At 42.9% G+C, this 24121-nt stretch overlaps 1 protein-coding gene across 7 annotated transcripts in view; it reads left to right on the plus strand.

The window, feature by feature from the left end:
• The window catches only part of coasy (CoA synthase), a 111737-nt gene extending 87920 nt beyond the window's left edge, over positions 1 to 23817 (plus strand). For 3 of the 7 annotated variants that reach the window (XM_043721569.2, XM_043721571.2, XM_087977672.1), the window contains exons 7-10: positions 7395 to 7479; positions 17376 to 17473; positions 18557 to 18703; positions 23228 to 23816. In XM_043721569.2, the coding sequence (XP_043577504.1) occupies positions 7395 to 7479; positions 17376 to 17473; positions 18557 to 18703; positions 23228 to 23281 (384 nt within the window). In that variant the 3' untranslated portion in view covers positions 23282 to 23816. Of the gene's footprint in view, positions 1 to 7394; positions 7480 to 17375; positions 17474 to 18556; positions 18704 to 23227 lie in introns of all 7 variants that reach the window. The other 4 variants (XM_087977674.1, XM_087977675.1, XM_043721570.2 and 1 more) reach the window with 3 other exon arrangements.
• Positions 23818 to 24121: the final 304 nt, after the last annotated feature.

Below are 24121 nucleotides of genomic sequence, written 5' to 3' on the forward strand. Positions count from 1 at the left end.
GGCTCTTCATGGATTTCATGTGATTTAACTTTGCTAACCAGTCTACCATATGGAATCTTGTCAAATGCCTTGCTGAAGACCATATAGACAATGTCCACCACTCTGCCTTTATCAATCTTCTTTGTCACTTCTTCAAAGAAAACTCAAACAAGTTAGTGAGACACAAGTTCCCATACACAAGGCCATGTTAACTATCCCTAATCAGTCTTTACCTTTCCAAATATATGTAAATCCTGACCCTCAGAATCCCCTCCAATAACTTACCCACCACTGATATCAGGCTCACCAGTCTATAGTTCCCTGGCTTTTCCTTAACACCTTTCTTAGAAATGACACCAAATTATCCACCTTCTAATCTTCTGGCACCTTACCCATAACTATTGATGATACTAGTATCTCAGCAAGGGGCTCAGCAATCACTTCCCTAGCTTCCCACAAAGTTCTGGGATACGCCTGCTCAAGACCTGTAGCTATATCTGCCGTTATAAGTTTTAAGATGTCCAGCATGTACTCCTCTGTAATGTGGACACCTTCCAAGATATCACTATTTAGTTCTCCACGTTCTTTAGCTTCCACATCCTTCTCCATAGTAAATACTGACGCTAAGTACTCAGTTAGCACTTCATCTATCTCCTGTGGTCCCACACATAAACGATATTGTTGATATTTAAGGGGCCCTATTCTCTTCCTTGATACTCTTTTGTCCTTAATGTATTTGTAGAATCCCTTTGGATTCTCCTTAATTCTATTTGCTAAAGTTTTAAAGATTTATTAAAAATATAAATTGCAACTTTTATTAATTAATGATTCAATCATAGTGTAATTGAGGTACTTCTAATATAATTGATGGTTGATTTGCAGCTCAATTTAATTTGTGTTCTGAGAAGTTTGATTGTTAATAGGACAAGATGCTTATTTCAAAGATAGTGCATTAATACAGAAAGTAACTACCTCTTTCCTGTCTTAGACTATCAAAATATGTGTATATTGTCTCTAAAAATAGTAAATTAATTAAATATTTAATTAAAGTCTAAGACATAGAATTACTTACAGCTGTTGCTCAAAGCTTAAGACATCCTTCCCTTCCAGGGTAATGTGATGTAGGCTAGACATCTTTTCAGGGAGAAAAATTACAGCCTTTGACCATAACGTCCACTATACCCTGAAGATGGCTGCACAGGTGAATAGAGTGGTCAAGAGGGCATATGGTATGCTTGCCTTCATTGGATGGGGTATTAAGTATAAGAGCTGGCAGGTCATGTTAAAATTGTACAAGGCTTTGGTTCAGCCGCATGTAGAACACTGTGTACAGGTTTGGTCGCCACATTACCAAAAGGATGTCCGACGCTTTGGAAAGGATGCAGAGAAGGTTTATGAGGATGTTGCCTGGTATGGAAGGTGCTAGCTATGAAAAGTGATTGTGTAGGTTAGGAATGTTGTCATTAGAAAAAAGGAGATTGAGGGGGGGAACCTGTTTGAGGTCGACAAAATCATGAAGGGTGAAGGCAGGGTGGATAGAGATAAGCTTTTTCCCAGGGTGAGGGATTCAAAAACGAGAGGTAACACATTCAAGGTGAGAGGTGAAAAATTTAAGGGGGATACACACGGAAAGTACTTTACACAGAGGGTGATAGGTGTCTGGAATATGTTGCCAGCAGAGGTGTTAGAGGCAGGCACAGTAGATTCATTTAAGGTGCGTCTGGACAGATGCATGAGTGGATGGGGAGCAGAGATACAGATGCTTCAGAATTGGGTGACAGGTTTAGACATTGGATTTGGATTGGAGGGCCGAAGGACCTGTTCCTGGGCTGTAAATTTTCTTTGTACTTTGTACTTTGTTCTTTATAAGGACCAGAAATCCCTCACCATCCACTCCATCTCCTTCTCTGACTATTATCTGAGGTTAAATAAGATTACATAGAACCTTTTGCTCTTAATTGAGTTTCTAATCCTGTATACTATCAATATATGGGCTTTTGTGGTGCAATGGTAGTGTCCCTACCTCTGAACAATGAGGCCTGGGTTCAAGTCCCTCCTGCGGCAGAGGTGTGGAATAACATTTCTAAACATTAATTAGAAAATATGTATATCCTATCCATCAACAAGACCCATTTTCACCTGCCATCATTTAATCTGCTCAAACTCTTATTCATGCCTTTGCTCCCTCCAGGTTTGACTGTTTTACTGCCCTCCTGACTGAACGCCTGCCTTACACCCTTAATAGACGTCAGGTCACCTTAAACACTACATGCCATATCTAATATTGAGCTAAGTTCCAATTATTTGTCATCCTGTGTTTGCTGACCTCCATTCCTCCTGGCCTTGCAATGTCTTGAATCTCTCCATTTTAAAATTGTAATCCTTATGTTCAAAGCCCTCCATGGGTTGAACCTGTGTTATGATTGGGGCTTGACTCTCCACATTTCTGCAACTGCCTCCTTACAAACTTCATATTTGTCTGCTCACCTTCAATTATGACCACTTACACATTTTCGTATTTAATTTCTGCACTATTGGCAGCTGAGCTTTGAGCTGCCTGTTGGAAGCAGTCTTTGAATAATTTTAAGGCAGAGATGGATTATTCATAAACAAGGAGATGAAAAATAATTGGAGCTGAGGGAAATATGAGGTAATCACATCAGCTATGCTCCTATTGAATAGTACAGCAGGCTTGTGGTGTTGTGTGGTTCTTCCTCCTCATTTGTCTGTATGTCTTTACCCAAAGCTCTGGAATTCCCTCCATAAACCAGTCTCCTACTTTAAGAAATTCATTACAGACTACCTCTTTGACTAGACCTTTGGTCACCCACCCTATTATCTCCTTATATAGCTCACTGTCTTTTTTTTTACTACACTGAAGGAACTTTATACATTGTTCTTCTCTTTAGCTGAACTCATCCAGACATGTGGAGAGTATTCCATCATACTCCTGGTTTGTGTCTTGTAAGACAGTGAACAGCTTTCCACAGGTTAGATGAATTAGAATCATATAATATTTATAGCACAGAAAGGGGCCACTTAACCTAGTCTTTCTGTGCCAGTCGAAAAAAATCTCCCAAGCTATATCACACTTTTCACAGTCCTGTAGCGTATGGAGTACTGCATGCAGCTTTGGTCTTCTTACTTGAGAAAGGATATACTGGCACAAGAAAGGCTACAGAGGAGGTTCACTAGGTTGATTCCAGAGTTGAGGGGATTAGCTTACGTGGAGAGACTGAGTAGACTGCAATTATATTAATTGGAATTTAGAAGAATGAGGGTTGATCTTCCAGAACCACATAAAATCATGAAGGGAATAGACAGGATAGAAGAAGAGATTTCCACTGGCAGGTGTAACTAGGACAAGAGCGCATAACCTCAAAATTTGGGGTAACAGATTTAGAACTGAATTGAGAAGGAATTTATTCACCCAGAGGGTTATGAACCTCTGGAACTCCCTTCCAACTGAAGTAGTTGAGGCTTGCTCAGTAAATGTTTATAAAGCTAAGATAAATTTTTGAACAGTAAAGGAATTAAGGATTATGGTGAGAGGGTGGGTAAGTGGACCAGAGGCCATGAGAAATCAGCCATGATCTTATTGAACGGTGGAGCAAGCTGAAGGGGCCAGATGGCCTACTCCTACTCCTTGTTCTTATCGTACTCAAGGCCATAAGACATAGGAGTAGAAGTAAGGCCATTCAACCCATCGAGTGCAGTCTGCCATTTAATTATGGCTGATGGGCATTTTAACTCCACATACCTGCACTCTCCCCATAGTCCTTAATTCCTTGCGAGATCAAGAATTTATCAATCTCTGCTTTGAAGACATTTAACATCCCAGCCTCCACTGAGCTCCCTGGCAATGAGTTTCACAGGCCCAACACACTCTGGCTGAAGAAATGTCTCCTCAATTCCATTCTAAATTGACCCCCTGTAATTCTAAGGCTGTGGCAACGGGTCCTAGTCTCCCAGCCTAACGGAAATAAATTCCCAGCATCCACCCTTTCTGAATCATGCTTTATGCTGTAAGTTTCAATTAGATCTCCCCTAAACCTTCTAAACTGTAATGAATACAATCCCAGGATCCTCAGCCACTCATTGTATGTTACTCCAGTGCCAGTATATCCTTCCTGAGGTGTGGGGCCCAATTTTGAACACAGTATTCTAAGTGGGGCCTAACCAGAACTTTATAAAGTCTCAGAAGCACATCCCACTTTTTATATTCCAACCCTCTTAAGGTAAATGACAACATCACACTTGCTTTCTTAACCACAGACTCAACCTACAAGTCAACCTTTAGAGAATCCTGGACTAGCACTCCCAGATCCCTTTGTACTTTAGCTTTGTGAATTTTGTCACCGTTTAGACAATGGTTAATGCATTCTTATTTCAAAAGTCCAGGACCTCGCATTTGTTCATGTTGAATTTCATCAGCCATTTCCTGGGCCACTCTTCTAAACTGTCTAAATCTTTCTGCAGCCTCCCCACCTCCTCAGTACTACCTGCCTGTCTGCCTAACTTCGTATCGTCGGCGAACTTTGCTAGAATGCCCCAGTCCCTTCATCTAGATCATTAATATATAAAATGAACAGCTGCAGCCCCAACTCTGAACCCTGCGGGACACCACTTGACACTAGCTGCCATTCTGAAAAAGAACATTTTATCCCAACTCTCTGCCTTCTGTCAGACAGCCAATCCTCCATCCATACCAGTAGCTCACCATGAACACCATGGGCTCTCACCTTACTCAGCAGCCTCCTATGAGGCACTTTATCAAAGGCCCTTTGGAAATCTAGGTAGATAACATCCACTGGATTTCCCTGGTCTAACCTACTTATTACCTATTCAAAGAATTCTAATAGGTTTGTCAGGTATGGCCTCCCCTTACTAAATCCATGCTGACTTGTTCTAATCCGACCCTGCACTTCCAAGAATTTAGAAATCTTATCCTTAACGATGGATTCTAGAATTTTACGTACAACTGAGGTTAGGCTAATCAGCCTATAATTTTCCATCTTTTGTCTTGATCCTTTCTTGAACAAGGGGGTTACAACAGCGATTTTCCAATCATCCAGGACTTTGCCTGACTCCAGTGATTTTTGAAAGTTTACAACCAACGCCTCTGTTATTTCTTCAGCCACCTCCTTCAGAACTCTAGGATGTAGCCAATTAGGGCCAGGAAATTTATCAAGTATTAGACCTTTTAGCCTTTCCAGCACTTTCTCTTTTGTAATGACGAACATACTTTACTCTGCTCCTTGACTCTCCTTAATTGTTGGTATATTACTCATATTTTCCACTGTAAAGACTGACACACAGTATTTATTAAGTTCTTCAGCTGTTTCCTTATCTCCCATTACTAGCCTTCCTGCATGAATTTGGAGCTGCCCAATTTCTACTTTTGCCTCTCATTTGTTTTTTATTTATTGAAAGAAACTTTTACTATCATTTCTAATATTACTGGCTAGCATTTGATCCTCTCCTTCCTTATTTCTTTTTTTGTTTTCCACCGTTTGTTTTTGTAGTCTTCCCAATCTTCTGATTTCCCAGTGCTCTTGGCCACTTTATAGGCTCTCTCTTTTTCTATGATACATTTCCTGACTTCCTTTGTCAGCCATGGCTATTTAATCCCACCCCCTGATAATCTTTCTTTTCTCTGGGATGAACCTCTGTACTGTGTCCTCAATTACACCCAGAAACTCCTGCCATTGTTGCTCTACTGTCTTCCCCATTAGGCTCTGTTTCCAGTTCCTCTCTCATGGCCCTGTAATTACCTTTCTTTAACTGTAACACCATTACATCCGATGTTGCCTTCTCTCTTTCAAACTGTAGACTGAACTCTACCATATTATGATCGCTGCCTTCTAAGTGTTCCCTTACTTTAAGATCTTTTATAAAGTCTGGTTCATTACATAGTACCCAAGTCCAGAATAGCCTGCTCCCTTGTGGGCTCCATCACAAGCTGTTCCAAAAAGCTATTCTGTAAGCATTCCATGAATTCCCTTTCTTTGGATCCACCGGCAACATTATTCACCCAGTCCATTTGCATATTGAAGTTCCCCATGATCACTGTAACCTTGCCTTTCTGACATGCCATACCTATTTCCTGGTACATCTTGCGCCCCACTCCTGGCCACACCTGGGAGGTCTGTACATAAATCCCATTATGGTTTTTTGCCTTTGTGGTTCTTCAACTCCGCCTACACAGACTCCACCATAGATTTAATTTCAGCACCATAGATTTAATTTCATTCTTAACTAACAAGGCAACCCTGCCCCCCCACCCACCTCCCTGTCTTTTCGATAAGTTGTAAACCCTTGCCAGTCCCGAACCTCCTGCAGCCACATCTCTGATGCCTACCACAACATAATCATTCACAATGATTTGTACCGTTAATTCATCTACTTTGTTACGAATACTACGGGCATTCAGGTAAAGTGCCTTAATGCTAATTTTCTTATCGTCATGATTTCCAAAGTATACATCCAGACACCTTTTAAATGAGTTGAGGTTTTCTGCCTCGACAATCCTTTCAAGCAATGAGTTCCAGACCATAACCACCCTTTGAGTGCAAATATTTTTGGTCATTTCCCCTTTAATTTTTCTGCCAACTACTGGAATTCCCAGCTTCTGACTTGCCTTTATTGCAAGAGTACTTATGTGACTGGCAGTTTATGGTGAGGTTTCTGGTCAGTGGTAACCCCAAGATGTCAACGGTGGGGCTTCAGTGCTGATAATGCATCTCAAGGGGATATCATTAGGTTCTGACTTATTGGAGATGGTCATTACCTGACATTTTGTATAGTGTGAATTAAACTTGCCATGTAACAAGGCTGAATATTGTCTAGGTCTTGCTGCATATAGACAAAGACTGTGTTTCTGAGCAGTTGTATATGGTATTGTCAGTGAACTAACCCTTATTCTGTCTTTGTGATAGAGAAAAGGTCATTGCTGAAGTAGCAGGAGATGGTTGAAGTAGAACACTACATTTTGAAATTCCTGTAGTAATGTCTGTGGCTGAGATGATTGACCACCAACAATCTGTCTTCCCTTTTACAGAGAATTTTTCCCTTGATTCCCATTGACTTCAGTTTTGTTAAGACTCCTTGATGACTTGCTTTGTCCTTCACATGGAGGCACCATTTGACCTCTTGAGTGCAACTCTTTTTGTCTAGTACAGACCAAGACTGAAATGACAAAACTGTTCCTGACAGAACTCAAACTGAGCATCAGTGATCATTTAATGTTTGTTAGTGCTGCCTATTGATACTGTTAACATCCCATCCATCACATTCTGTACTATTGATGGTGATGACCTTTTAATTACTTGAAACACAGAATTTTTATTATTACCAAATAAGAGAAATTTTGAGTACCAAGAATATGCTTTCATAGTATATATTTTATGTTTAAGGCAATGCTCAAACGTCTAACAGATATTGTCTGGCCAGAAACTGCCATTCTTGTGAAGCAGAAAATTGATGATGCTGGTGTAGAAGGTAAGTGCCAAGGATCCAACATTTCACTGCCAAATGAACATTATTTTTTATGAAAATGACCGCAACCCAAGATCTGTCAAGTTGTTTAAATTTTAACTTGAACTTCTCACTCTTCAAGAAGTCTTTTGTGGTAGGAATTTACCTCTGGAAACCAATTTGTAATTTAAGTATTCAGTGAGATCCAAGTCGTGACTTTCTACTCCCCCACGAAGGATGGCTGATTGATCATCCTTCCTGTAAACCTTTTTTCAGTTTTGCTGGATATTCAGGGATGAGATTTTCTTTCTGTGCACAGTGCTTGATGGCAGTTTTGCATTGACATAGAAGTTGGACCGAAGGGTCTGTTTCAGTGCTGTACATCTCTGACTCTATAAAAGATGCACATATGATGTGGGTCAGACACCAACTGAAACCTTGTGCCTGGAAATCAGGCAAGGTGTGCTGTGGTTCAGTGTCAGAAAGTTGGGTGTGTTTTCAAAATGTCAATTCTGGCAACTACATTACCCCACTTAATGCCCTTTTGCACAAACTAATCATAGAACTGCTGACAGCTTCTGAAAACTCTATTTAATTAATTATTCAAATATTAACTACTATAAACGTGTTACCTTAATAATGCTGTATTTATGTCAAATTGTTTGCTGGCCTGCAAGAGGTGGATTGATGATGTTATGGGGAAAAATCATCAGGCCGGAGTCAGGGTCAGGGTTCAATGACAAAGTTTATTGTACAATGAAATACTGAAGCTCCAGGGAGAGAGAGATACCAACAGCACAGTGGTCAGCTGCAATTCTTCTCTCGACCCAGAGCACATGTCAAGATACTCTTATACATTTTGTGATACAATAGGTCAGTGATGAGATTATTTTCTTTGTAACATGATTTGATTATGGCAATCATTGCAGAATCATTGATAGTTTGGATACAGTCATTGTCAGTTCCAGCGCAGCCTTTGTTAATTTCAGCGCAGTCGTTGTTAGTTTCATGTGCAGACATTGTCAGTTTCAATGTCTGCGTGGAAGTCCATTGCTGTAGTAATGGGCACTAATCGCTCTTCCTAAGAAGGATGATTACTGCAGTCCTGGCTATTACCACTTTTGTATTGAGTCCGAATCAAGTTGTTAACATTTCTGTCAAATGTGTTGGCTGGACCCAGACATTTCGGTGGGCACAGTACGTTACTCGTGTGTATTTTCTCCCTCACCCACCTTAAAGTAATCAAGTAAGTTGTGAGTTCATTGTTGTGGCCCCAGACAGTGTGTGTATTTGCTCTGCTGTCTCTCTCCATATTGTGGTCTGGCAGCCAACTTATGTGTCAAGTGGCTGACTGATGAATTGTCTGCCCATGGTCACATTCAAGCATGCCTGCTCGCTGCAGGTGCAAGTAAACTGTCCCATGGTGACTGTACATCGCTGATGAGTGCACTGGACACATGAGGCATTTTTGGGAATCAGGGCATAAACTCATCCTCATCCTTGTCCTGTGAAACAGAGTGGGTAATTACCATGTTTTAAGTGGGTCTTCCCTTCCCTAGGCTGGGGGCTCAGCCCATGGGCCGGTTGTCCTGTTCAACTGCATACATCTACCCTGGAGTATTTTCGGATCTGCCCTTTACACGGCGCTTCCGAGATGTCCACTGTATAGAGGTCACGAGGGGTCCACACCGGAGATTCCACTGATCGCGCCAGTGGGTAGCAGACACTTTGGTTCCCATGCAAGCTTAGGTGGGTTTTATAGAAGAGGTTATCCTCAAATCATGACATGCTCCCGACAGTTGTGACACAACTTTATTTTGACTGCAAAATGTATATATCTGTATGTATTTCACTGTGTTTAAGTCAAAGTCTTTGCTTGTGTCAGGAGGTGCAGTCGTGCTTCGTTATGGTTTGTTCTGTTGTGTTTTCAGTACTCCCCCCGGGATGACCGTCTTGTCCACTGTTCCTGTTTGCACCTGGGGAATGGTCAATGACATTAGTTTGGTCACAGGAGTCTTTAAATGATCTTAGTTGGGTCCAGTGCTTTCATGTGCCTTTTCTTTTAATATCTATACAGGCACAGGTGTCTCCGCTTATTACCACTTCGTATGGCCCATACCATTTTGGGGCAAAGCCTGGTTTGTCAGGCAATGCTCGCACTAGGAAGCAGCTTCCTGTTGCTGGGACCTCAGGGAAGATTTCAAGTTCCCCTGCCTTGTCCTTTTTGTTTTGTTTAACAATTACAGATTTCTGCTTCCCTTTCAATTCTATCACATATCACTGAATTTTGTCTTTTAGTGGTCCCACATCGTTGCTACCTGTGATTATTGTCTCTGGCAAGTGCATTGCTTACCTGGTCATTAATTCATATGGTGTTAGCCCAGTTGCCTGATTCGAGATGGCTCTTAATTTCATTAGTATGGCTGGCAGCACTTCAGCCCATGTTCTGCCTGAGGTTTGTATAGCCTTAGCTAAAGTATTTTTGAGCGTTCTATTCATTCTCTCTACCATCCCTAAGTTCTGGAGGTGATTGGGGATTAGGGGATGTGAAATTATTGTCTAATGCTGAGTAATTGGCAGACAGTCTTCATGACCTTGCCTGTAAAATGTGTCCCTTGGTTGGATTCAATCTGGAGGAGGTACCCCACCCCCACCCACACCTAGGGATACCTCCTCCACTAATATTCTGGCTACAGTGGTTGCAGTGCAGATTTTGTAGGGAGTGCTTCTACCCACTGCGTAAATTGGTCTATGATGACCAGGCAGTATGTTTTCCCATGGGAGGGTGGTAGTGGCCCTGTAAAATCCACCTGAAGATGTTCCCAGGATCCCCTCGGTCTGGGCTGGTATCCACTCTTTACTTTTATGGGTCTCCCTGGGTTATATTGTGCATCTGCGGCAGTACTTGATCATGTCTCTTCCCATTCCCTTCCACCACCACTCTCTCCCTAGGCTTGCAAAGAAGCCTCTCTACCTGTATGGGAGAGCCCATGGTGCAGTTCGAGCAAAGTGTTCTGTATTCACGCTGGTGCTACCACCTTGTCTGCTCACCTCCAGATACCATCCTCCCCTTTGAATGCCCCCTGCAGTTCCCATTGCTCTCTCTCTACCTGCGGGATGACGTCCTGTACCTGCTGAATTTGGATAGCGTCTTTCGCTAGTTCAATAGTGGCTATTGCAGGCTCGTTAATGGCTTCTTGCTCTAGGGCTTTCTGAGCTGCTCGGTCTGCTGCCTGGTTTCCTATGAATTTTAGCCAATTTGGGCTCTCTTTTGCTGGCTCCCTTTGGGCTTTTATTTATATTACTGCAGCCTCTTTTGGCTGTTCACTAGCAAGCAATAGTGCCTGAATTCTTAATTGATGTCTGACAGGGGATCCCCCCACAATGGTGAACTCTATTCTACCCCCTGCCACGATGTAGTCATGGACTACACCAAAGGTATATTGACTGTCGGTATATATATTCACGGTTTTTCCTTTTGCTAGTTCCAGTGCTTTGGTGAGTGCTACCAATTCAGCTACCTGTGTGGACTGACTTCCATCAATCCTTCCGGACATAACTGTTTCTAACCTATCATTTATCATAGCCCATCCTATTTGGGGCGACCCTGCTACATATTTTCGTGACTCATCCACAAAGAGGGTCTCCTCGGCTGAGTCTGGGGAGTATCTTTTACTTGCCTCCTATCCTTATCCCCATCTATATCCCCACAGTTGCCCTCATGAATGGGAGCAGCTGGTTGTCAGCTTTGCTGATCTCTGGACTCCCACAGTTCCGCGGTGTTCCAGATGGTGTTTGGGGTGCTCCATGCTTTTCCCAGAATACTGCTTCTTGTGCATTGGCTGCAGTATTTTACATTGTTCCCTGGAATATCCCCAGCTCATGGAACCCTACACTCTCCTAGTAAAGTGTCCCTGCCAGCCACAGTTGTGGCAGGATTGTTACATTCTATTCTCGCCTCCATTCTGGTAGGCTGTTTGTCAGGTCAAGCCTTTATTGCAGGAGCTTCTGCATCCTGCACCCCACTAGCCCATTCAACTAGGGTGTCATAATCCTGGGTCATTATTACTCCCATTTTCAGGGTGGCTTGGTGGGCGCTGGAGATCCCACCTTTAAGAGCTTGGATGAATGCCCGGTCCCCCTGATCTGGGTTTGCTTGACCTGAGCATTCCTGATAGACTCTAAATAATCATTCCTCATATTCAGGGGCTCCTTCTCCTTTGGGTTGCTTAGGGTGGTCATGATCTTGCTCCAATCCATGGGAGCATTTCCTAGCCCCCTCTGGATTTTTTCTTTAAAGTCGGTGAATGGGGCCTGCTGGGCATCTATCTCAGCTGTGAGGGCGATGGCATGTGTCCACCGTCGTCCCGTAAAGTCTCTGACTGCTGTGGCATTGGGTCTGCCAGCTACCTGCCTCCACTTGTCTGCTGGGCAAGTTGCCCGGACCAGCTGGTGTATGTCCTTCAGATGTAGTTAGTGCCCTACCATACAATATCCAGTTCTTTCCAGAGCTGGATACTGTATTTGCGCTCCAGAGCTGTGATTTGCTCAGGGAGGCCATAATCTGTTGCCACTCCCCTGGGTGAATGGTTTATACTTTGCTTTGGTTTGTGATTCTGTCCCTTCTCTGTAACGGGTGCAAAGTTATACTTTTACATGGTTTGTCCAACAGAGGGAGCAGTTGGTCCCTGCTGGACAGTTTCATAGGAGGGCGTGTTCTTTCTAATGTGAATTCTCGATCCTTTTATCCTGTTCTCCAACTCTTTAACTTGTTCCTGGTCTACTCGTGGAGGCACTCACTTGTTCAATTAGGCTGGCTAATTGGTATACTAACATAACCCCTATCAATTTAGTTTTATTCCATTTTTGCTTATCTATCCACTCTGTTATGCTAATGTCTGGAATGGGTCCCAGCCACATTTTTTCATTTGCTCTGTCAATCCTTGTATTTCTCAATAAGGGAACCCTGCAGTGCCCCCTTTAAAACTTTGATCTGCCATTTAGCAGATTGTGTACATCTGGATACCACCAACAGTAAAGTGTTCCTAATCAGTGGGGACTTTTCTATCCCCTGGCCAATAATACTGTCCCAGCATCGTCCGTACAGCCATAGCAGCCTCCTAGCAAGGTGTGCTGTCTACCGTTGGGACTTTTCTACCCTCCCGGCCACATCTACTGATCCAACACCTCCCAATAGGCCCAGAAACCACCCTCTAGCCTGGTGTGCTCTCTACCGGTGGGACTCTTTACCCTCGCGGACACCGCCACTGTTCAAGCTCTATCATTCTACCATGGACCGACAGGTATTACAGTTACTCACAATGTGCACGCTTCCCACCTTGGTAACGTGCGCTCCACTGAGGTTTGGCTCTTGGTCCTCACCACATTGGAACTTACAAATACAAACAGCACCCAACTTTTAACTTAAACTCCAACTGGAGTCTGCGTTGTTTGCCCCTACACAGTCCAATGTTACCTGACCACAACTCCTAGTGCCCTCGGTGCCTCAATTCCCACTTCAAATCCTAACCTTCAAGAGGCAGGGGGGCTACCCCTCTTAACAACCGGTTTAGGGCAGAGCTTTTGAGACAGGTATGACATTGTCCTCCGGCTGTTTCAGTACAAGCAGCAGGTTCTTAACAACAGTTAGTACAGTTAAATGCTTATTCTCCACAGAAGTGCACTTAAATATTTTTAACTCCGTAAATCAGACAATACAATCAGTATACCTTTAAACCATGTCCTTGGCCCGGTCTGACTCTTTCTGTTTGTAGGTACAAATTGTCATAGAGTCATAGAGATGTACAGCATGGAAACAGACTCTTCAGTCCAACCTGTCCACGCTGACCAGATATCCCAACCAAATCTAGTCCCACCTGCCAGCACCTGGCCCATATCCCTCCGAACCCTTCCTATTCATATACCCATCCAAATGTCTTTTAAATGTTGCAATTGTACCAGCCTCCACCACTTCCTCTGGCATCTAATTTCATACACGTACCACCCTCTGTGTGAAAAAGTTGCCCCTTAGGTTACCCTGGTCCCCTGATCATGGCCTTCAGCCAGGGCACCAATAATAAGAATCCTGCTCGCAGAACCAATTGTTATGGGAAGAATCACCAGTCTCGGAGTCAGAATCGGGGTTCAATGACAGAGTTTATTGTGCAATGAAATACCAGAGCTCTGGGGAGACAAAGACACCAACAGCACAGTGGTCAGCTGCAATTCTTCTCTTGATCCAGAGCACATGTCAAGATACTCTTATACATTTTGTGATACAATAGGTCAGTGATGAGATTACTGTCTTTGTAATATGCTTTGTTTATGGCAATCATTGTAGAATCGTTGATAGTTTCAATACAGTCATTGTCAGTTCCAGCACAGCCTTTATTAATTTCAGCGCGGTTGTTGTTAGTTTCAAATGCAGACATTGTCAATTTCAATGTCTGCGTGGAAGTCCATTGCTGTAGTAATGGGCACTAATCTCTCTTCCTGAGAAGGATGATTACTGCAGCCCTGTCTATTAGCACTTTGTATTGAGTCCGTCTCAAGCTGTTAGCATTTCTGTCAAATGTGTTGGCTGGATCCAGACACTTTGGCGGGCAGTGCATGTTACTCATTCTCTCCCCCACCCGCATTAAACTAATCAACTAGGTTGTACAGTTGCACCTAAACAGGTGGTTGTGATGAAGGAGCGGCGCTCCGAAAGCTAGTGCTTCCAATTAAACCTGTTGGACTATAACCTGATGATGTGTGATTTTTAACTTTGTATACCCCAGTCCAATACTAGCATCTCCAAATCATGACAACTAGGTTGTGAGTGCTTTGTGCTGACATTCTGGTGGTTTCAGGCAGTGTCTGTATTTCCTCTGCTGTCTCTCTCCATATTGTGGTTCGGCGGCCAACTGATGGCTCAGTGGCCATCTTGTGTGTCCATGTGCCTAGTGTCACCCTGCCTCGTACCATCTCCCACTTCAATGGTAAGTATTGAGATTTGGCAATTTTAGGTTTCAGCAACAAGGAGCAGTGAAAAGGGAAATTTAAGATGGTGATATGTGGTAATATCCTAACTTGACCAGCAGTCAGAATAGAAGCTACAGATCAACACAAGAACAGTTCTTTTCAAATAAACAAATTCTGGTGATCTTTCAATGAAGCATATTTTAAGATCAAAGTCTATAACTGAATAACATCCCTAATCAAATGTTCATCTTTAGATAGTATCAATTTTATTCCTCAATTGTTTTTGATATAAATATAATTATTGTCACTAAATAGACGCTAAATTGATTGCAAGTGATTTGTTAAAACATTACTGGTCCTCACCCTTAACAATTTCTCCCACTTCGTCCAGACCAAAGGGATAGTCATGGGCACCCGTATGGGCCCCAGTTATGCCTGTCTCTTTGTTGGCTATATAGAACAGTCCATCCTCCGTAGTTACACTGGCACCACTCCCCACCTCTTCCTTCGCTACATTGATGACTGTATCGGCGCCACCTCATGCTCCCGCGAGGAGGTTGAGCAATTCATCAACTTCAATACATTCCACCCCGATCTTAAATTCACCTGGACCATCTCTGACACCTCCCTACCCTTCCTGGACCTCTCCATTTCCATTAATGATGACCAACTTGACACTGACATTTTTTACAAACCCACCGACTCCCACAGCTACCTGGATTACACCTCTTCCCACCCTAGTTCCTGCAAAAACGCCATCCCGTATTCCCAATTCCTCCGCCTCCACCATATCTGCTCCCAGGAGGACCAGTTCCACCACAGAACACACCAGATGGCCTCCTTCTTTAGAGACCTCAATTTCCCTTCCCATGTGGTTAAAGATGCCCTCGTCCACATCCCGCACCTCCGCCCTCAAACCCTACCCCTCCAACCATAACAACGACAGAACACCCCCTGGTGCTCCACCCTACCAACCTTCGCATAAACCGCATCATCTGCCAATAATTCCGCCACTTCCAAACGGACCCCACCACCAGAGATATATTTCCCTCCTCACCCCTTTCCGCTTTCCACAAAGACCGTTCCCTCAGTGACCACCTGCTCAGGTCCACCCTCCCTAAAAGCCCACCCTTCAGTCCTGGCACCTTCCCCTGCCACCGCAGGAATTGCAAATCCTGCGACCACAACTCCTCCCTCACCTCCATCCAAGGCCTCAAAGGAGCCTTCCACATCCATCAAAGTTTTACCTGCACATCCGTTGCTCCCGATGCGGTCTCCTCTACACTGGGGAGACTGGATGCCTCCTCGCAGAGCGCTTTAGGGAACATCTCCATGTCACCCGCACCAATCAACCCCACCGCCCTGTGGCCCAACATTTCAACTCCCCCTCCCACTCTGCCGAGGACATGCAAGTCCTGAGCCTCCTCCACCGCCGCTCCCTCACCACCTGACGCCTGGAGTAAGAATGCCTCATCTTCTGCCTCAGAACACTTCAACCCCAGGGCATCAATGTGGACTTCACGAGTTTCCTCATTTCCCCTCCCCCCACCTCACCCTAGTTCCAAACTTCCAGCTCAGCACCGTCCCCATGACGTGTCCTACCTGCCTATCTTCCTTTCCACCTATCCACTCCACCCTCCTTTCTGACCTATCACCTCCATTCCCCCCCCCGCCCCCCATTCACCTATTGTACGCCATGCTACTTTCTCCCCACCCCCACCCCCCTCTCATTTATCTCTCCACCCTGCAGGCTCCCTGCCTCTATTCCTGATGAAGGGCTTTTGCCCAAAACGTCGATTTTCCTGCTTCTTGGATGCTGCCTGACCTGCTGTGCTTATCCAGCACCACTCTAATCCAGACTTTGTTAAAACATTGTCTATCCCTTTATTTTGTGTTTCTTTTGTTCACTCATGGAACATGGGCATCATTGGCTGAGCCAGCAATTATCGCCCAGCCCTAGCTGCCTTTGAGAATTTGATTGTGAGTTGCCTTCTTGAATCTGCAGTCCCTATGCTATAGGTACACCCACAATGGCATCAGGGAGAGTATTCTGCAATTTTGACCCAACAAGACTGAAGGAATATTTACAAGTCAAGATGGTGAATGGTTTGGAGGGAACTTACAGGGCTAGTGTTCCCATATATTTGTTGCACTTATCCTTTTAGATGGTGGTGGTCATGGGTTTAGAAGGTGCTGTCTAACAAGCTTTGGTGAATTTCTGCATTGCATCTTTTAGATGGTATACATTGCTACTACTGAGCATCAGTGGTGCAAGAAGTCTATGTTTGTGAATGTGGCCCAATAAAGCAGGCTGCTTTGTCCTGGATGGTGTCAGGCTTCTTGAGTATTGTTGGAGTTGCATCCATCCAGGCAAGTGAGGAAAATGCCATCACACTCCTGACTTATACCTTGTAGATAGTGGACAGGCTTTGAGGAGTCTGAAGGTGAATTACTCGCTGCAAAGCTCCTAGCTTCTGACCTACTTCTGTAGCCACACATTCATTGGCAGATCCAATTCAGTGTCTGGTCAATAGTAACCCCAGGATATTGAAAGTGGGAGATTCAGTCATGGTAATACCATTGAATATCAAGGGACAATAGTTAGATTATCTGTTATTGGAGATGGTCATTGCCTGGCATTTTTGTGGCTAAAATGTGACTTAACACTTTTCAACCCAAGCCTGGATATTGTCCCAGTCTTTTTGCATTTTAACATGGACAGCTTCACTATCTGAGAAGTACTGAATGATGCTGAACATTGTGTAATTATTGGCGAATATCCCCAGTTCTGATCTTATGATGGAGGGAAGATCATTGATCAACGAGCTGATGGTGATTTGGTCTAGGATACTACCCTCATGAACTCCTGCAAAATTGCACCAATGGGGATTGAACTAGGTTGATTTGTGCACCATCTAAGTCTGAATTTCTTAATGTTACTTTGTCTTTCTTTTCAGGTAAAGCTATCTGTGTGGTGGATGCCGCAGTCTTGCTGGAAGCTGGATGGATTGATATGGTTCATGAGGTTTGGCTGCTTCTAATGCCTGAGGAGGAGGTGGGTTCTGTACATCTGAGTACATCTATTAGTGAATATAAAGCATTTCTCAAGATAACTGATAACTCAAGTGTTTAACATAGTTTAATATTCCTACTGTTTTACACTGGATAAGTTCAATAACTTTATTAAGTGTACACAGACTTAATTTGAAGGTCTTTGTAATTTGTTAGCAATGTAGTCTTCTTGATTTGTCTGATTTTTGCTGGTTTCTGTTTATGCCAGATTTAGGGTGAAAGCTGAACGGTGAGCTACTGAGAGAGTATAAAGTATTGCTCTGCTTGACATTTGGTGTTTTTGCAGTTCTGTCCTGATAAATATAGGTTTATGGTGAGATGGGAAAGGTTTAAAAAGGATCTGAGGGGTAACTTTTTATTGCAGAGGGTGATGCATACATGGAACATGCTGCCAGAGGAAGTGGTGGTGGTGGGTACAATTATAACATTTAAAAGGCATCTGGATGGGTATATGAATAGAAAGAGTTTAGAAAGAAATGGGCCAAATGCTGGCAAATGAAACTAGGTCAGATTGGGATGTTCAGTTGGGCTGAAGGGTCTGTTTCTGTGCTGAGTGACTAACTGCAAGAGAGCAAAACATTCGACTTCTTGAAAGCAACATCTCAGTTGCAAAGTGATGGAGAAATTTAGGTCTAGCAGCATTCGTGGAGATAGAAGCAGAGTTAACATTTCAAGTCTAAAATGACTTTCCTTTGGAACTTCATCAAGTTTCTGCAGCAGTTTTGTTCTCATGAAGCAATAATCAAATGCTTTTTACCAGTCAGAAAAAAAACTAAGAAATAAGTGGTGTAATATTATTGGTATGGATCATGATGTCTCTTGTTAGTATTATGCAACTTGAGTAACATTGCTCCTTATAAACTTTGGAATAGTGGAAACTATGAGAATGATATATTGTTTTAAGACTATAGAGGAGCTTTTCAGGCTGTGTTAATTATGACTCTAGTTGTTGAGAAAAGATGCAACCTAACGCTCTTTGAGCTGCACTTGCTAAATGTATTCTTTGTTGTCCAGAGCTGTGATTATGGTAATCCTAAAAATGAAATCCTCTTTTCCGATATGCTAGGCGCTCAAAAGGATAGTATCAAGAGATAAGCTGAGTGAAAACGAGGCAAAAAAGCGACTTGCAAGCCAGTGGTCAGATGCTCAACGGTTACGATATGCCAATGTAGTCCTGTGTACACTATGGGAGCCTGACATTACAGAAAAACAGGTTGGATTAGTTAATATTTGACAGCTATCCACTTTGTATCATTGTTTTAATCATCTTTTTGTAAATACTGAACAGGAGCTGGCACAACAATTGTGACTCAGAATATGTGGAAATCTGAAATATGAAGACAGCAGCTCAACTCTGAGAGCTCTTGACTCAGGATTACTTTTAATTCATTAATAGCAAGTGAGAATCACTAATTAGGTCAGCATTTATGGCCCATCCCTAATAATTATCCAAAGGGAAATTAAGAATCAACCACTTTGCTGTTGTCTGGAGTCATATGTAGGTCAGACGAGGTAAGAATAGCAGATTTCCTATCCTAAAGGGCATCAACGAAGCAAATGGTCTTCACAACAATTAGCAGTGATTACCTGGTTGCCATTAAAAGCTCATTTTTAATTACAGTTTTTTTCATCAAATTCAAATTTCACCATCTACCACAGTTGGTTTCAAACCCACATCACCAGAACAATTTAACCTTCAGTTGTGGATTACTAATCCAATGGCATTACTAATAAGTCTCTGCTCCTTGCTGGAGGTGGTGGTGGTGGTGAACTACCTTCTTGAACCGTTGCAGCCTTGGGCTTTAGGAACCTTTACAGCATTGATCGAAAGGAGTTCTTGGATTTTAACCCAGCTGTAGTGAAGGAATGTTGATATACTTTCACGCAGGATTGTGTGTCTTGGAGGGGATCTTGCAAGTGTTGGTGTTCGAATGAGACTGCTGCCCTTGCAGGTTTAGAAGCTGCTGTTGGAGGAGCCTTGATGAGTTACTGCAGTGAATTTTGTAATTGGTACAAACTGCTGCCACTGTGCAATAATGATGAATAGAGTGGATGGGTTTTTAATCAAGTGGGTTCCTCTTCCTGGATAGTTTTGAATTTTTTGAGTTTTACTGGAGTTACACTCATCCAGACAGGTGGATGGTATTTCATTCCACACCTAACCAGTGCCTTATAGATGGTGAACAGGCTTTCGGGAGTTCAGAGGTGAATTACTTGGCACGGAATTCCGAGCCTCTGCCTTCCTTTTGTTAGATATTGCTCAGCATTTGCGTGATGCAAATGTTACTGCTGTTCATTAGCCCAAGTGTAAATATTGTCCAGATTTTGTTGTTGATGGACACTGTCTGCTTCAGTATATGAGAAGTCACAACTGGTGCTAAACATCCTGCAGTCTTCAACAAAGATCTCACTTCTGACCTCACAGTAGCGAGAAGGTCATTGATGAAGCAGCTGAAGGTGGTTAGGCCCAGGACACTACCCTGAGGAACTTCTGGAATTGCGATGACTGACCTCCAACAACCACATCAATCTTTTGTGCTATGCTAAGTATGATTTCAACCAGCAATGAATTTTCCCATGATTCCCATGCACTGCAGTTTTACAAGGGCTCCTAAAGCAAACAGGACTTCTGCACACCCCGCAGAATTATATTTGCTTATATTATCTCTCCTTGTTCTTACTACCAAAATGCTAATTGATGGGCTTAAGAATAATGCTGTACGTTCAGCTATTGTGGTAGAGTAAGAGTTTCCTGAAAGACATAATCTGATCAAATCCTCCTGACATTCAGAAGCATTATACAACTGCATTTCCCATTATCAACGTCTGGGGGGCTACTTTGATCTGTAACTGAAGCGGACTAACCACATAAATAGTGGTTACAAGGGGCTAAAAATACTGCACTGAGTAACTCATCTCCTGACTCCCCAAACCATGTCCATCATCTACAAGGCATAAGTCAGGAGTGTGATGCAATACTCCTGGATAAATGCAGCTCCAACAACATTCAAGAAGCTTGATGCCATCCAAGGCAAACCAGAAACAAAATCAGAAATTACTGGAAAAACTTACCAGGTCTGGTGGCACCTGTGGAGAGAAATTAGAGTTAATGTTTCAGGTCCAGTGTTCCTTCTCTGAACCAGATTTGAAGCAGTTCTACAATCCACTTGGTTGGCACCATATCCACAAACACTAGCTCGAACACTCAGCAGCAACAGCACGTATCATCCACAAGATACACTGCAGAAATTCAGCAAGGATCCTTAAATACCACCTTCCAAAGCCATGGTCACTACAATGGACGGCATGGTGGCACAGTGGTTAGCACTGCAGCCTCACAGCGCCAGAGACCCGGGTTCAATTCCCGCCTCAGGCGACTCTGTGTGGAGTTTGCACATTCTCCCCATGTCTGCGTGGATTTCCTCCGGGTGCTCTAGTTTCCTCCCACAATCCAAAAATGTGCAGGTTAGGTGAATTGGCCATGCTAAATTGCCCGTAGTGTTAGGTGAAGGGGTAAATGTGGGGGAATGGATCTGGGTGGGTTGCGCTTCGGTGGGTCGGTGTGGACTTGTTGGGCCGAAGGGCCTGTTTCCACACTGTAATCTAATCTAATCTAATCTACTATCTAGAAGAACATCAGATATATATGAACACCACCACCTGCAGGTTCCACTCCAAGCCACCACCATTCTGACTTGGAAATATATCACTGTTCTTCCATTGTCACTGGGTCAAAATCCTGGAATTCCCTTCCTAACAGCATTGTTGGTCTATCTACAGTACGTGAACTACAGCGGTTCTAGAAATCAGCTCACCACCTTCTCAGGGCAAGTAAGGATGGGTAATAAATTCTGGCCAGCCAACATCCACATATCACGAGTGAATTTTTAAAAATATTTTTGTCCAATAACATGTTTGTTTGCCAAATTTTTTCAACTAAATATGTTATAATAATGACCTGCAAACAAGTAATACTGAGCAAATAATAAAATAGCACCTGTGGGGAGAGAAGCAGAGTCAATGTTTCAGATCAATTGCTTTTTATCAGGACTAGAAAATGTTAGGAACTTTTCAGTCAATACGGAGGTCGAGAGGAAAGAATAAAAGGTGGATAGGGTGAATACAATCTGAAATGGTTGAACTCTGTGTTGAATTATAAATGTTATAAAATGCTTAATCAATAGATTAGACTGAGTTCTTTGAACTTCCACTTCATTAGAATAGTGTCAGAGAGGTGGCAAGAGGTAGAGAATTGAAATAAGAAAGAACTAGAAACAAAGGCACACTTGCGGATTGAGGAGATGTTTCACAAAACAGTCATCCATTCTGTGCTTGGTACTTTTTGCTTAGAGTAGCCCATGTAGTGAGTAGTAAATAGAGCACAGGAGAAAGTGAGGACTGCAGATGCTGGAGATCAGAGTCGAAAAGTGTGGTGCTAGAAAAGCACAGCCGATCAGACAGTACCTGAGGAGCAGGAGAGTCAACGTTTCAAGCATGAGCTCTTCATCAGGAGCTTATGCTCGAAATGTCAACTCTCCTGCTCCTCAGATGCAGCCTGAATGACTGTGCTTTTCCAGCACCACACTTTTTGACAATAACCAGAGTATGTCAAATTCAAAAATGTACAGGTGTCCTTCACAATAAAGGAGTGTTTAGAATCTTGGACAGTGGAAAGGGAGAGGTTTAAAAACCAAGTATGACATTTTCTGCACTTGCACAGGAAGGTACTGTGGACAGGGAGGGAGTAATTGAAGAGTCAGTCAGTGTGTAATGGGGGAGCAATCCTTTTGGAATGCTAAAAGGAGAGAAAATATGCTTGGTGCCAGTCAACAGCAGTTGGCTAAAATGGCAATAAATGATCAGCTGTTAGGGGAGGCTGGCAGGGTGGAACCCAAGGACAAGGAAAATCCTTTTATGGTTATTGAATGGAGGAGAAAGGTAAGAAATGCTGAAAATGATCTCTGGTACATTCAAGGGCAGTGTCACTGGAGAGAGAATCCTTGGTCAAGAATAAAGAAAAGCCTTTTGAAAAAAATGACATACCATGTGGTAATATCAGAACTGATGCAACAGAGATTGAGAAACTGGGAAAATGTATTAGACTCCATTCAGGAAGTAGGATGGGAATAGTTGTAATCAAAATAGCTGTGCAAATCAGTGGAGTTGCAATGAATATTGGTTGATAGCAAAGTTCCCTTTAGTTTTTGTTGCTGCACAGACCATACGTTTTTAGAAGTTAATAAAATAATGAGGGGTATAGATGGAGTTAATGGTAGATGTCTTTTCCTTAGGATGGGGGAGTTTCAAGACTGGGGGCACATTGTAAAGTGAGAGGAGAGAGATTTAAGAAAGAATGAAGGGCAATTTTTTTTACTTCCTCAGGAAGTGGTGAGTGTGGATACAATTACAATTTTTAAAAGACATTTGGATAAGTACATGAATAGGAAAGGTTTGGAGGGATTTGACTAGGAATAGGCAGATGAGACTAGTTTAGTTTGGGATTATGTTCAGCATGAACTGTTTGGTCCGGAAGATCTGTTTCCGTGCTGTATGACTCTGAGAACCAAAGCAAAGTGGTTGACGTGTGCAGAACTTCCCAGTAGCTGTGCAGCTTAGAGAGAACGTTGGTTGACAGCCTATTCCCTAAAGTAGTGATAGAGAAGTTGAGGTAGATAGGGAAGAAACAAAATCCGTTTGAACATTGATCTTACCATTTGTTTTCTTTGTATATTTTTAGGTCCAAAAGGCTTGGCAACTCCTTCAAAAGCGTAGACCTTTCTTAACATCTTAATGAGTCCAAAGATCTGAGTCTTTTGTTTTTGTAATAATTTAGAACGTGTATTGAAAAAATGTTAATTAGACTGACCCAATTCTAAATATTTTTGTACTTGTGTATGTGATGTAACAATGGCACTTCAAATCATTAGCAATAGATCAATCTGAAGATACTTTGTAATTTCAAAAATCTGTTTCCATTCTCATAACACAATGAATATGCACATAAGTAGGCAATTTGGCCCTTTCAGCTTGTTCACCATTCAGTAAGATCAGAGGTGACTGACTGCAATTTTACTGTCCCTTGATTTCCTTGGTATCCAAACATATATCCATCTCTGCCTTCAATATACTCACAACTGAATATCTGCAATTCCACTGGAATACTGAACTCTAAAGATGCACAATGCTTTGAGTGAATTGTTGTGGTTCTGTTTGCCGAGCTGGGCATTTGTGTTGCAGACATTTCGTCCCCTGTCTAGGTGACATCCTCAGTGCTTGGGAGCCTCCTGTGAAGCGCTTCTGTGATGTTTCCTCCGGCATTTATAGTGATTTGTATCTGCCGCTTCCGGTTGTCAGTTCCAGCTGTCCGCTGCAGTGGCCGGTATATTGGGTCCAGGTCGATGTGCTTATTGATTGAATCTGTGGATGAGTGCCATGCCACTGGAATTCCCTGGCTGTTCTCTGTTTGGCTTGTCTTATAATAGTAATGTTGTCCCAGTCGAACTCATGTTGCTTGTCATCTGAGAATGTGGCTATTAAGGAGAGCTGGTCCTGTCGTTTCGTGGCTAGTTGGTGTTCATGGATGCGGATTGTTAGCTGTCTTCCTGTTTGTCCTATGTAGTGTTTTGTGCAG

This window comes from Chiloscyllium plagiosum, unplaced genomic scaffold (genome assembly GCF_037043375.1).
Source record: "Chiloscyllium plagiosum isolate Xiang-an unplaced genomic scaffold, Cpla_swu_hap1 HiC_scaffold_32, whole genome shotgun sequence".
Taxonomy (NCBI): Eukaryota; Metazoa; Chordata; class Chondrichthyes; order Orectolobiformes; family Hemiscylliidae; genus Chiloscyllium; species Chiloscyllium plagiosum.